This window comes from Colossoma macropomum, unplaced genomic scaffold, assembly GCF_904425465.1.
Source record: "Colossoma macropomum unplaced genomic scaffold, Colossoma_macropomum, whole genome shotgun sequence".
In the NCBI taxonomy this organism is placed as follows: domain Eukaryota; kingdom Metazoa; phylum Chordata; class Actinopteri; order Characiformes; family Serrasalmidae; genus Colossoma; species Colossoma macropomum.
In genome coordinates, this window is record NW_023494786.1 from 7,096,841 (window position 1) to 7,112,543 (window position 15,703).

General features: G+C 40.2%; 1 protein-coding gene and 1 long non-coding RNA gene across 2 annotated transcripts; one reads left to right on the forward strand and one right to left on the reverse strand.

The window, feature by feature from the left end:
- Positions 1 to 6,147: 6,147 nt before the first annotated feature.
- Positions 6,148 to 7,125, reverse strand: LOC118797425 (odorant receptor 131-2-like). Its single transcript, XM_036556777.1, has one exon. It carries the CDS (start codon positions 7,042 to 7,044, stop codon positions 6,148 to 6,150), a length of 897 nt encoding a protein of 298 aa, XP_036412670.1. The 5' UTR covers positions 7,045 to 7,125.
- A 1,347-nt stretch (positions 7,126 to 8,472) lies between these two features.
- Positions 8,473 to 15,671, forward strand: LOC118799336. The gene is made up of 2 exons (XR_005006110.1): positions 8,473 to 11,293; positions 12,024 to 15,671. It is a non-coding gene; the product is annotated as an uncharacterized LOC118799336 (long non-coding RNA).
- The last annotated feature ends 32 nt before the right edge of the window (positions 15,672 to 15,703 follow it).

Below are 15,703 nucleotides of genomic sequence, written 5' to 3' on the forward strand. Positions count from 1 at the left end.
AAAAAAGAAAAGAACCCTAATCAGGTAGTTTGGAAATAAACAAGCAACATGACTGAAAAGCAACTAACACTATTTAGCTATTTAATATATCCATATTTTATTCACAGTAGAACATAGAACACATATCAGATGTTGAGACATTTTACCATTTCATGAAAAACATTGTCATTTCAAACTTGGTGGCAGCAAGTTCTTTCATATGTTACATGACTCAACAGGTTTAGCATGTGATAAAAACTATAATAGCCGTACATAACAGACTTCACCTAAAGCCTTTTTTTCAGGTAAAAGGGACATGGTATATTTTTTTTAGGTGAAAATCTAGTGTGCACCAGATATTATCAGATGAGCATCCCATACTATGTGGTGAGCACTCAATACTATCAGGTGAGCACTCAATACTATATGGTGAGCACCTGATCCTATCAAGTGAGCACCATATATTACGTGTTGAGCAAACGATACTAATAGAAGAAATTATATATACAAATACATAAATATATATATTTTTTAAATGTATACACATGTATATGTATACATGTGTGTGTATTTATATATTTGAAAATTGACATTTCGTAGTCTAATAACATGGCCAATTCTCCCTTAAATGATCTCAAATTTTAACAAAATGTGTAAAAACTAACCATGTTTAATTTTAATGGGGTTTTTCAGGTTGAAGAATGGCTTTCATTAGAAATGAAAAGGCATTTTGTGTGTTAGAATATGCTCAAACGCAGTCAAACAAGAGTGTCCAGCGTGCATTTTCGAGAAAATTCAATAAAAATGCATCAACTGAAAAGCAGATTTGGACATGGCACAAAAAATTCAAATAGGAAGGCTATCTGTGCAGGGCAAAGGGATCTGGACGACCACCAGTATCACTCCTGTTTTGGCTTTGTTCTTTTTGTGTATGTGTTTTCTCTGGTTACGACCATCGCCCATTTTTTAGACTACGCTTTCGCCTGCTCGTATGTATTTTGTCTTGCTATTCTGGTTATTGACCTAGTCTGATGTTAACCCTGTTTATCTCCGTTTGAATAAATCTTCTGGGTTCATTTTTATGCACGTGTGTCTGATCTGCAAACCCAACATTACAGAATACTTCGCCAACATGCAGACAGCGAATATTAAGGAGATCATCTCGGCTGTAAGTAACCAGGATGCTATTTTAAATCAACACAATCAGTTATTTGAGTCTCTTATTCACTCCGTCGGCTCCCTCACACAACAGCAGAGTGAGCAACAACGGCAGTTACCCTCAATAGCGAATAGCTTTAAGGAGATCACCTCTCAGCTGCAGAACATGATTGCCAGCGAATCTAGTGAAACTAATCCTAGCCCTTTTGTTTCTCTGCCTACTCCAATTAGCGTTTTCCCTGTTAGTAAGCCTGGCAAGTTTGATGGTTCGCCAGACCAGTGTCACAGGCCGAGCCAATGCAGTGTGACTCCACCCTTCTGTCACAGGAGGAGCGACTTCGAAGGTTACACAGAGGCCCGTGCATGTATTGTGGCGTTGCTGGTCACATTTTATGTGACTGTCGGGCGCGTCCGCATAGACCTCAGGCGCCGACCCCTGGAAAGCGTGTGGAGAATACTCCATGCGCTAATGTGGTGAGTGCTCCCACAAGGCGGTTGGTTACGAAGTCGTTTCAAATGCCTGTGATTTTGTGTTGCCTCAATTCTGTATGTTTTTTCAGCCCTAAACGACTCTGGAGCAGAGGGAAACTTCATCCACCAATCCCTTGTAGAGTAACTTCAGCTTCCTGTTGATTGTTCCTCTTGTTCGATTGTCAGTGGTGGATGGAGACCCAGTTGGAGAGGGTGTCATCGATACACTCACAAGACTTGTCACTCTGTACACCAGCGCTCTTCACAGGGAGGAAATCAGCTTTTTTGTTTTGAACACCTCGGCCTATTCAGTGATTTTAGGTTTGCCCTAGCTGCACAAACACAACCCAAACATTTCCTGGTCTGACTGTGAGATCCATAGCTGGTCTCTCTTTTGTCACAAGCAATGTCTTGAACTTCCCAGCCTTATTTTAAGCTCCACATCCATTGAAAGTCCAAATTCTGACCAACCCTTAACTACCCTTCCAGATTATGACAACCTAAAAGCAAGAACAAGGCCATTGAACTTCCTCCTCACTGTGAATATGACTGTTCTGTTGAACTTGTTGAGGGTGCTGTTCCTCCTAAATCTAGGGTTTACCCTCTTACTCAGGAGGAGGATAGAGCTATGGAGGAGTATATTCAGGAGGCCAGTAGCCTTGGAAAACCTTAGAGGAGCCACTATTTTTTCCAAGTTAGATTTACGCAGTACCTACAATCTTGTCAGAATTAAAAAGGGAGACGAATGGAAGACTGCATTTATCACCACCAGGGGTACTATGAATACTTAGTTATGCCTTTTGGCGTTTCTAACACACCTTCCGTCTTCCAGACCTTCATTAACAATGTGCTGAGAGACATGTTAGGCAAATTTGTCATCGCTTATATCGATGATATCTTGATTTACTCCCCAGATTTTCCCACACACATTAGTCATGTCTGTCAGGTCTTGGCCCGGTTACTAGAGAATCAATTGTATGTAAAAGGGGAGAAATTCCATTTGCAGTCCACATCCTATCTAGGATACATAATCAGTTCCGAGTGAGTCATCATGGACAACTCTAAAGCAGACGCAGTACTGAATTGGCCCATACCCACCTCTATTAGGGGTTTACAGCGTTTTCTTAGATTCGCCAACTTTTACTGCAGATTTATTCATGGGTAGAGCTCTATTGCAGCCCCATTGACAGCACTTTTGAAAGGTAACGCCAAAAGGCTAGTCTGGAACCCCCAAGCTGAGAAAGCTTTTAACTCGTTAAAGTCCGCTTTCATCTCCGCTCCTGTTTTAAAACACCCTGATCCTACCCAACCCTTTGTGGTTGAGGTTGATGCCTCTAATGTTGGTGTAGGAGCTGTTCTTTCTCAGCGTGTGGGCTCACCACCTAAGTTACACCCGGTAGCGTTTTACTCCCATAAACTCACCTCAACTGAACGCAACTATGGCATTGGTGATAGGGAACTGCTAGCCATGAAGTTTGCTTTCGAAGAATGGCGTCATTGGTTAGAGGGTGCTGAACATCCCTTCCTCGTGCTAACAGATCATAAAAATTTACCTTACCTTCGGTCAGCTAAAAGACTCAACCCCCCGCCAGGCACGTTGGTACCTCTTTTTCAATAGATTCCAATTCACTATCACGTATAGGCCCGATACTCATAATACCAAGGCAGATGCTTTATCCAGGGCTTTTAATGAGGAGAATCAGATGACTGCTACCTGAGAAAATGTCTTGCCTCCCGAAATAATTGCAGCCTCCATCCGTTGGGCAGTAGATGAGGATATAGATCAGGCATTAGCGACTGTTGAGGTCCCTGAACAGTGCCCCCCAAACAAGAAATATGTACCTGGCCAATTCCAAGACCGCATTACTACCTGGGCTCATTCCTCCCTTTTGTCAGGACATCCTGAGGAGACTCGTACACAACAACTCATATCAAACAGGTACTGGTGGGAGAACATGTTAAATGATATTCATAGGTTCATAGCGTCATGCTCCACGTGTTCACAGTGTAAGGTCCCCAAGTCCCTTCCTGCAGGAAAACTTCTACCGTTGCCCATTCTTACATATCCTTGGTCACATATACCAATAGACTTTACCCAAGTCTGAAGAATACACTACCATTCTTACTGTTGTAGACCGTTTTTCCAAGGGAGTCAGATTCATTCCATTTACAGGTATACCTAATGCTTTTCAAACAGCTGAGGCATTATTTCAACATGTGTTTCGTCTTTTTGGCATTCCTGAAGATATTGTGTCAGACCAGTTAACCTCCCAGGTTTGGTCAGCTTTTTTTTGAAAGACTGGGTGTAACAATCAGCTTAACATTGGGTTACCACCCACAATTGAATGGTCAGTGCGAGAGAGTCAATCAGGAGTTGAACAAATTTCTGAGATTGTATAGTCACGAAAATCAATCAGAGTGGGCTTGTTACTTACCTTGGGCAGAAATCGCACAAAATTCCCTTATCTGTTCTTCTACAGGTCTCACTCCCTTTCAGTGTATCTACGGTTATCAGCCTCCCGTCACCCTGGTCAGCCCTTCGGATGTTAAAAGCACTTTAGCATTCCAATTTGTACAAGCCAGCCATACTGACTCCATATTTAGCATTCTTGGTCTCTGTTGATGCCTTGTGTAATGCCTTGGCTCAGATCTCTCTTAAGTGCATGAGGATGGAATAGAAGCATGGCCATTTGCATTTAATAGTAATCTTATTATCAATCAGAGTCCAGCATACAGATTAAAATTCTTTGCTGTGAGGTGGGCAGTATGTCACAAATAGGCCACTACTTGAAGGGATGCACTTTTACAATACAGAACAAACAAACTCCTCACTTACATTTTAACAAAAATCTTGTGAGCAGAGATGGGTTGCCAAAATACCCCCTAATAATTTTGACATTAACTGCATTCCAAGCCCAAAGGATAGTGACAGACTAGTAAAGAGACATTTTTGAAGCTAAGTGCGCTACATTGGCTTACCCAGATTCTCTATCAAGAATTGCTTTCTTAGGAGATCAGTCATGGTGCTATGGACTGAACTAGACACTGAGCATAGAGACAGGACAAGTAACAATATAATTGCATGGCCAGCTAATTGAAACAATTATTAAAGGAACTTTCACATTATCAAGGTTTTGCATTTCTTCTTTCTCTTAATGGAGTCGTTCAAAGCTGTGCAGTGTGATGCAGTTAAAGTTTTATTTTATTTAAATTTGATATGAGTTACACTGACCTGTGCAGCCAATGAGTGTCAGCTATTTATTGCTATCTTGTCACTGTAGAACATCAAAAAACATGTAATATGTATTTGAGAGTTTCTTGAATCATAAAACAATCCATTAAAAATGATGATGTTTGTTTGAGTTCCTTTAACCGGAGCTTTGCCACCTTGATGGATGACATTGTTTTTTTATGTACCCACAACATCATCTGGCATACCACAAGTACCATAGTTTGGGAACCACTGATGTCTTTTTCTTTTGCCATTTTGATCCAAAAGTTCAAATAGGTCAACTGGGCCTGCGTAACCACAGAGCATCTGCACTCGTTATGTTTCTCCACTCATTTATTCAGGTTTTAATTAAATTTGTCACCCGTCTATATGTTATATAACCTGTCATTATCATCATCATCATCATCACCTTTATCATTGTTAGTTTAATAAATTAAAGGCCCCTTCACAATAAAATACATAGTATTATGGCCTTTACAACGTCTTACATTTGGCTAAGTCTTATCCACAAAGGGACGGTGTGGCAGTAGCTTTTCATTCCAAACAAGCTGGAGCACACCTGAATGTCAAATCACTTGGTCTCAGTCTTTGAACAGTTGATCTCATGTGTTCCTGCTTGTTTAGAATGAAACATGCAGCCACACCTTTGTTGATAAGATTGGACACCACTTATGCAAAGCATCCTATATAATACTTATGTATAATATGCATTTAAGTATGCAGAATTTATAAGAAGTGTTATCGAAAACAGTAACAAAGATAACTTTGTTTTACAAGCTGAAGATTAATAACAAATACTAATACAAGGCTTTTCTGTCTTCGGAATCCACACACTGTTAGTCATCACATTACATAAGCTTTTATACCTCATGATATTTTTTAAAACAAAAAACAAACAATATGTAAACAACTGCCCATGCACGTAATCTTTTCAGTAGAATCAATGTGGACATTACTACTACTTTCTTTATTTCTTATGTTGTCATTGTAAGAGAGCATACAGATAATGTGTGGCATATTTTATTCTGAAATATCAGACAAATATGACAGTGACAGAAACATATGTTCAGTGGCAAACAAATTTATGATAGATATCTTTTAAAGAATGACTTTGTACTTAAGCATTCCGATTCAGTAACTAATATTGAGCAACTCCAAAAGTTCAGTTCAATTTTCAGTATTACTAAATGATGCAACAGGGGAAATAAGACTGTAGGTATATACAAATTAAGTAGCTAAGCAGCCATTTAAAAGGCATTTAAGAAGTATTACTGTCTCAAAGTAGTAACATTGTTTACACTGGAAACTTAGGTGATTGGTCCTCTGGTTTCACATGAGATATGATTTTGTTTACATTTGATGTAGTATAGCAGGGCAGCATTAAATGTCTCATCTCTTATGCCATAGACAAGCGGACTGACTGCCCTAGCGATGACACTGAATGTAATAAAGTTGAAAGTGCGGATTGACAGATATAAAAGTATATCTAGCTCTATAATTACAGTTTCAATGTAGGGATAAATAATCTCAAGAGTACACAGGATAAGCTGAAACATATGCAGTGAGATGGTACGCAGACCTTTGCCTGCTGACTTCTTGTCAACAGTGGCTGTCCGGACAGCAAGCATAATCATCAAATAGCAAAAGAACTCAGTGAGTAAAATTATGATAAAATTACTTATATACATTATACCCCTCACTGTGCGGTGCCATTGCTCTGGTGTCATGATCTCGTAATAACAGAAGGCAGGCTCTAAAAAATATTCTTGTGAAACAGTTGCAACAAGGATAAACAAATCCATAAATGGCTTAATGTAGCTTATGATCCAGATGATAAGGATAGCAGTAAGAGTTCTGCTAGTGGTGGAGATAGCACTATGTCTCAGTGGCATGCAGATGGCCACATAGCGCTCCACACACATTGCAGTGATGGTTAGCGGTGTGCATATTGAGACTGTCTCCATGAGCATGCAAAATGGAATACAGAATGCCATAGGCATCAACACAGAGCCATATGAGAGAATGACCACAAAATCTGTCAGTATAAGAAAAATCATGTCAGTCAGTAAGGTGTTGGCAAACAATATGTAACGTGTTTCAGTTCTGAAAGCTTGTTTTCTGTAGAAAGTGAAAAGCATGAGGACATTGATGTAGACAAAAGGCCACACAAAAATCTGGGTTATTGCCAATGATAAATCCTGCATCAGTGAGAGGGAACTGACCAGCTGCAACTGATGAAGGCTGCTGCTTTCATTCTGACGTGTTATTACAATCTGCTGTGCACATATCTAGGAGAAAAAAGTTTCAAAACAGTAGTGTGACAATTTAACAGACATTAAAAAATGTAAGTCAAAAAAAACTTTTTAAAGATAACCTGCCAATAATTTTAACCATACAAGACTAGAGTGCTGCATCATTAATGATACAGTATAATTCAACAAAAATACATCTCATGCTGTCACAAGTATATAACTTTTAAATTTGTGTTGTGACAGCAATGACAAAGCATATATATCTTCCACCAGAGGTCATATGTCCAGTAATTTATCTACCTGTGGTAATAATAGAACCACATGATAGAGAGACTCTGGGCAGACATATGTATATATACAGTGTCTGACCAGTCTGATTTTAATATGTAATCATTGACATCCGGGATTCATAGTGTTTACTGTGTATGTGCTATAACTGGATGGTGGGGGGAGTTAACCTTTTGGGCATGAATCATTTGGTAGTGCAACATATTCACTTAAGATTTAGAAGAGCTTAAAAATTAGAAAAACCCTGATGAGATATTTTGGAAATAAACAAGTAACATGATTGAAAAGCAACTAACACCACTTGTGCAGATTGATACAACCCCAATTCCAAAAAAGCTGGGATGCTGTGTAAAATGTAAATAAAAACAAAATGCAATGATTTGCTAATCTCTTAGACCCATATTTTATTCACAATAGAACATAGAACACATATCAGATGTTGAAATTTGGAACATTTTACCATTTCATGAAAAACATTAACTCATTTATAACTTGCTGGCGGCAACACATCTCAAAAAGTTGTGACAGGGGCAATAAAAGGCTAGAAAAGTAAGTGGTACTAATGAAAACAGCTGGAGGAGCAATTTGCAACTAACTCACATGGCTGGGGTTAAAAATAGCATTTTAGAGAGGCAGAGTCTCTCAGAATCAAAGATGGGCAAAGGTTCACCAATCTGCGAAAAATATCCTCTAAAAATTGTGGAACAATTTCAGAAAAATGTTCCTCAACATAAAATTCCAAGACTTTGGATATCCCACCATCTACAGTGCATAATATCATCAAAAGATTCAGAGAATCTGGACAAATCCCTGTACACAAGGGACAAGGCCAATGGTCAATATTGGATGCTTGTAATCTTCAGACCCTCAGGCAGCCATGCATTAAAAACAGGCATGATTCTGTTCTGGAAATCACTGCATGGGCTCAGGAACACTTCCAGAAGTCATTGTCTGTGAACGCAGTTCGCAGTGCAATCTCAAATGCAAGTTAAGTTTGTATCATGCAAAAAAGAAGAAGCCATATGTCAACACAATCCAGAAACACCACTGTCTTCTCTGGGCAAAAGCTCATTTAAAATGGACTGAGGCAAAATGGAAAACTGTTCTGTGGTCAAATGAATCAAAATTTGAAATTCTTTTTAAAAACCATGGATGCCATGTCCTGCAGATGAGAGGGACCATCCAGCTTGTTATCAATGCACAGTTGAAAAGCCTGCATCTCTGATTTTATTAAGTTGGCATTAGTACCTTTGACGTGGACAGCTTACACATCTGGAAAGGCACTATCAATGCTGAACAGTATATAGAAGTTTTAGAACAACATATGCTCCCATCCAGACAGCGTCTCTTTCAGGGAAGGACTTGCATATTTTAGCAAGACAATGCTAAACCACATAGTGCATCCATCACAACAGCATGGCTTTGCAGAGGAAGAGTCTTGGTACTTAACTGGCCTGTCTGCAGTCCAGACCTTTCACCAATAGAAAACATTTGGCACATCATGAAACTAAAAACATACATACATCATATGTATTTTGTGTATAGTTCTGGGGCTGCAACAGAGACTGATTTTTTTCCCTCTAAGAATACATTTTATGTGGTAAGAATTTAGCTAAATATTACAAAAGTGTTCATACTTAGTTACTGACTCCACCTTAAGTAGGCCTTCTTCAGGGAAAGCTTCAGGTTTTGTATGTTCTTTGTGAAACACCACTCTGAATTAAGTCTGATTTTGGCATTTAAAGAGTCTTAATATGTAAAGTTCAATCAGCTGCTTAAATTTAATGACTTGATGTGAAAATGTACCTGCACTTGTAGAACTGAACTTTTTATAGAACTTTCTTTTCTTATTCTTCCATATGTTACATGACTCAACAGGTTTAGCATGTGATAAAACCTATAATGGCCATACATAACAGACTTCACCTAAAGCCTGTGAAGACCAGGCATCGTGATTTATTTGATTATATATACTTTTAGAAAGCTTTGATTCTGAAGATAATTTTCCAACAAAAATTAATATTTTAATGTATTATCACAGATGCCCAAATATGTGGCTCATGCCACAAATTACACTGCTTTAAGACACAGCATTGTTATGAAAGACTACACACAAGATTACACACATGGCTGGAGTGCCCAAACATGGCTAATCAGATGAGCAGGAACACCTAGTCAGCAGAAGAGGAGATATATCCAGCTCTACTTCATGAGATGTACTAAAGTAACGCTTGTAGGGGGTTGAAGAATTGTTGGGATGTGTGAGCTCTTCATAAGTGCACGGCTGTTATGCCTACGATTTTGGTACATTTTGGCAACAATGTCCTAACACATCAGACAGTTGAAACTGGGGAAAGGCTTCATGGATAAGGTGATATCCTGTGGAATCTCTGAAGCTGATGAAGACAAACTTATCCAGCTACTGGATCAGTATGGAGCCCCTGAAGGGACAAGGTGTATTTTTTTCAGGTACAAATCTGGTGTGCACCAGATACTATCAGGTGAGAACCCAATACTGTGTGGTGAGCACCATATTCTATGTGTTGAGCACCCGATACTAACAGAAAATATCTATACACACACACACACACACACATATATGTATATATATATATATATATGTGTGTGTGTGTGTATGTGTGTGTGTGTGTGTGTGTGTGTGTGTCTGTATCTGTATATGCATAAACAATGTCAGTGTTCACTGGCGACAGATGGCACAAAAACAAATAAAACAACTTAAAGATGATAAGGTAAGTTTTATGTTCAGACAGACATGAAAACCTTAATAATTTACCAATTTGTCCCTACCAAAGAGATACCGCTAAATGTATGCCGTCTTTTCTAGATATAGTTAGCTATGTGAAAACCCTCATAAAGTCCTAGCTGCTGAATGAAATGGTAAAACTGTCCGTGCTCTTTTCATTTTTCCAAAATAAAAACATAACCCACCGAATGGAATCGTTTATCCGTTTTGCGAGGAGCAAAAGTTATCATTGTCACTTGAAAACATTTTGCCTGCTTGCTCATTTTTGTTGCGGGTGTGTATAGTTTAAATGCAAAAAAGTCATGTCTGGGCAAGTTAGCTAGTTATGTAGTTTAAGCAACTGAGCACGTAGACAGTGTTCTTGGCTAGATAGCTAGCTAGCTAACATACTAGTAGCAAAGTGCTAAATGGTAGCTAAATAGCCTAAACTGAAAGGTAGCTACGAATATATCTCAATGTAAACAGAGTTTTAAATTAGCAACTTACTGTAACTTTTCTTGCTGAGTAGCTAGTTGTTTTATTTTTTATTGTGGAGTGTTCAGCACAGAGTAAACGTTAGCTAGCATTAGCTAGCTAACTATGATGAAAAGTGCATAAAGCAGGAGGCTTCTTTTTTCATTTAGGCTACTTTCAGCAAGCCTAACATGTATTGTGTAGAGAACAACACAAGCCTTATAGCTAACCAAGTTAGCTAGCTAACTTTATCTAGCAAAGGCAGCCTACATTTAGCTAATTTATATCTTTTGAAAGGGAAATTATTCAAGTTTTTATTGCTGTCTGAAGAAATAAACATACCTTATCATCTGGAACTACAGCCGATTCGGCCGCCTCTGACTACATTTCTCAGAACCCCTCAATCCCTCAGGACTCATCTAGATTCACCTATCACCGCTCAGCTTCTCCAGACTTCTAATCACATCCACCTGTTCTCTTGGGTATAACCTGTCTATTTGGTTCTGCTCACTGCGAAGTATCATCACTTTTAGCTGTTCGTACCATGCCTGTCTCCATGTCTGTTAGCAAGTGACTGTGTATGACTGTTTATGACCTGATTTTTGTTTTGCCCTTTGCTCTGTTTTGGATCTCTCTGTTTTGGATCTCTCTGTTGCTCTCTCAACCACTGTTTCTGCTTCTACTGGCTCAGCCTCTGTGAGTACTACCGTAACTTTTTCTGTTAGCAAGCCTGATATATTTCACAGATCTACTGACAAATGTAGGGTGTTGTTGCTCCAGTGTTTGTTGTTTTTCAGTAACGCACAGTTTAGTTTTGATCAGGCCAAAATAGCCTTTGTTACATCCCGTTTATCTAATAAGGCTTTAGAATGGGCTACAACTTTTTTATTAACAGTTCTTGAAAGAATTTCTGACTTGTTTTGATCACCTTCATGATGGCTGCTCTTGTGGATAACTTTTATGTAAACTAAGAAAAGGCAATAGCTCTGTTTCCTCTTATGCTCTGGAGTTCCACACCTTGGCTGCTGGTAACGGCTGAAATGAGCCTGCTTTATATGTAGGTTTTCGTAATGGACTCAATCCAGAAATACTTACTGAACTGGCATGTACATATGATGAATAGATGTTAGATCAACCAATTACGTTAGACCAGTTCCAATTTCAAGTTCTAGCTCCAGCTCCCATTCCTGTACTGGATCCAGTTCCAGCTCTGCTCCCGAACCCATGCAGAGTGATTCTTCAAGGCTGTCCAGAGAGGAGAGGCTTCATGGAGGTCTGTGCATGTATTGTGGCGCTGCTTGTCATGTTTTACGTGACTGTGGGGCTCGCCTGCACAGACCTCAGGCACGACAGGATTGGATTTGGTTTCGAAGTCTGTTCTCCTCCCTGTAACTGTTCACTGCTGACAATTCTTTCTTCATTCCAGCTCTGATCAACTCAGGAGCTGAAGGAAATTTCCTGCATTCAGGCGTGGTGGCTCATCTCCAGATCCCTGTGGAACCTCTTCAGACACCCCTTAAAGTCACCACGCTGGATGGAGGACCCATTAATGTGGATCCTATCACTTTCATCACCCAACCAGTCCAGTTGGAGGCTAGCTATTTTCACAAAGAACAGCTTTCATTTCTAGTTATTGACTCTTCTGAATTTTCTGTTATTCTAGGACTACCTTGGCTTAAGAAGCATATCCCTCAAATCTCATGGCCTAACCATAAGATCACATCATGGTCAAAATTCTGTTTTACATATTGTCTCACTTTCCCAGTGCTTAAAGTCAGATCTTAGAAAGCCGAGATCCCACATACTATACATAAATTCCTTCTGTATTCACCCAGATTTGCTCAAAGTGTTCAGCAAAAAGAATGCCACAAAACTTCCTCCTCACCGTCCATGTAACTGTTCTATAGATATCTTAGACGGTTCTGCTGTTCCTAAATCTTGTGTCTATCCCTTGACACAGACAGAGGAGAGAGCCTTGGGGGAATACGTTGACAAGACACTGTCTCGAGGTTTTATTCGCCCCTCAACGTCCCCGACCCCATCTGGATTTTTCTTTGTGAAAAAGAGGGATGGCAGTCTTAGGCCTTTCATTGATTACAGAGCCCTCAATATTATCACAAAAAATTGCTTACCCACTGCCTTTTATCCCAATTGCTTTAGAACAACTTTGTGGCGCAAAGTTTTTGACTAAGTTAGATCTCCGCAGTGTCTGCAACTTAGTCTGTATCAAGGAGGGAGATAAGTTGAAAACAGCTTTCATCATCATTAGAGGGCACTATGAGTACTTAGGAATGCCATTCGGTCTGTCTAATGCTCCATCCATTTTCCAGTTCTTCATAAACTATGTCCTCTGAGGCATGACTGGGCAATTCATGATTACGTACACAGATGACATTTTGATTTACTCCCCTGATTTTGACACTGTGCCAGCAGGTCTACAATGTCCATTAGAGAATGAATTGTATGTGAAAGGAGAGAAGTGTGAATTTGATTTGCAGAAAGTATTATTTTCGGGATACTCAATAAGTGGCCAGGGCAACGTTATGGATGACCGAAAGGTAGACGGCATACTTAACTGTCCCACTCAACGTCCATCAAAGTTTTGCAAGTTCCTGGGTTTCGCCAACTTCTACCATCGTTCATTCGAAATTTTAGTACTCTAGCTGCTCCCCTCACTGCTCTACTTAAGGGAACATCCAAAAAGTTACAGTGGAGTTCAGCAGCTGAGAATGCTTTTAGTAAAATAAAGGAGGCATTCACCTTTGCTCCCATTCTTCAGCACCCTCATCCTAACTTGCTCTTTGTAGCAGAGGTTGATGCTTTAGAGACTAGAGCAGGTGCTGTCTTGTCACAGCATAGTGGAAAATTTGTAAAACTTTAACCAGGAGCTTTTTACTTACACAAACTCACTCTCACTGAAAGGAATTATGGCATTGGAGATCATGAATTACTAGCAGTTAAGCTAGCGTTAGAGGAATAGAGACATTGCTTGGAGGGAGAAGCTCACCCATTTCTCATATTAACTAATCATAAGAATACCTCCATTCCGCTAAACACTTCCTCGACAAGCTCGCTGGTCCCTTTTCTTTTCTCAGTTCCAATTCAGTATCTCTTATCGTACCAGTTCATGTAATTACAAAGCTGATGCCTTGTCAAGAATTCACCAGTGTGAGCCCATTCTTCCTCCCTCTGTTCACATAGCATCCCTCCGATGGGAGACTGATGAAGGGATCACCGAAGTCCTTAGAAAATTGCAACATCCCTGATAGCTGTCCACAAAAAACGATTCATGTGCCAGTTCAATTTTAACTCCTTAAAACTCCTTAGTTTGTTTGTCCACTCAAATGACACTGTTTCAGTGTATCTTCAGGGTATCAACCCCCACTCGCACCATGGACTGCTTCTCCATCTGTTATCCTAGCTGTCCATGATTGGATGCAATGCAGCAAGGAGGTCTGGGAACAATATCACTGTAGCATCAAGGTAGCCCTCCAATGTGCCAAGGAGCAGGCAGACCAACAGCATGGGGAGACCCAATCCTTTAGCCAGGAGACCGGGTTGGGTTGTCCACCTGGGATCTCAGGTTTGGGGAGGGCAGTCTTAAGTTACAACCTAAGTATGTCGGTCCATTCCAAATTGCTGTGACAAATAATGTCACAAACAGACTTAATTTACCTGTTCAGTTCTGTATCTCACCCTCTTTTCATGTGTCCCCCCTTAAGCCTGTGGTCCCCAGACCACTGGACAAGGTATCGCATAACGAGGCACTGCCAGCTGGAGGTGGATGGTGCCCTGGTCTACGCTGTCTGTCAGGTGCTGGACTCTCAGCAGTGTGAGGAGATCCTCCAGTATCTGATAGACTGGAAGGAATACGGACCAGAGGAGAGATGCTGGGTGCCAGCAAAGGATGTTCTGGACCCTGGGTTAGTGGCGGATTTCCATGCCAGGCATGGGTTCGAACTCACTCACAGCCGGTGCCAAGTCAACGCACTCAATCAGCCAAAAAAGACTGACTGATGAAGACTGACTGGAGTCAATGGTGCCATACACACTATTCTGACTAAGTGAAACAGAAAGCTGCCAATGCTTACCAGCGGCCTGGCAGCGTCCAACGGGTTGATATTCGTCTTGGTGTTTCCTGGACCTATTATTCAAATTTCTTTTAATGAATGCTTTCCAAAATCACAAATTCTTGATGGATGACATTGTTTTTTTATGTACCCACAACATCATCTGGCATACCACAAGTACCATAGTTTGGGAACCACTGATGTAGATCTTTTTCTTTTGCCATTTTGACCCAAAAGTTCAAAAAGGTCAATTGGGCCTGCATAGCCACAGAGCATCTGCACTGGTTATGTTTCTCTACTCATTTATCCAGGTTTTAATTTAATTTGTCACCCATCTATATGTTATATAACTTGTCATTGTCATCACCATCATCATCATCTTTATCATTGTCAGTTTAATAAGTTTGAGGCCCCTTCACAAAAACATACATAGTATTATGGCCTTTATAAGATCTTACATTTGTTCATTATAACATTAGTCATGTAACTACAAGTACTAACAATGACTCATGCCATTCACTAAAAGGCAAGGGTGTCAAGTCTTATCCACAAAGGGATGGTGTGGCAGTAGCTTTTCATTCCAAACCAGCTGGAGCACACCTGAATATGTCAAATCACTTGGGCTCAGTCTTTGAACAGTTGATCTCATGTGTTTTGAGAAGGGTCTGGCTGCAGACATGCACTTTCAGCCTACATGCGCCACCAGCCTATTGATGACGTCAGTGCACGCTCTGTAACGACAGTTTTTTTGTCGGTTTTATGAGGGAAAACAGCGAACTACGTACTGTTTCTGCTATTGTGGCTGAGAGTGCATCTGGCTGAAAGTGCATGTCTGCAGCCATGTCTGCAACCATGTCTATTGTGTGTTCCTGCTTGTTCAGAATGAAACATGCAGCCACACCAGACCTTTGTTGATAAGATTGGACACCCCTTATGTAAAGTGTAGTGTTTGTATGCTTGAGTGTAACGTCTTCACACCACACTAATAAATAAAGGACTCTTTACTGATTCTTCTTTTTGTTAGCGGGTGTTCCAC

Coding starts and splice junctions, on each gene's coding strand:
- LOC118797425 (XM_036556777.1), bottom strand. CDS start 7,044: ATGCAGGATTTATCATTGGCAATAACCCAGATTTTTGTGTGGCCTTTT.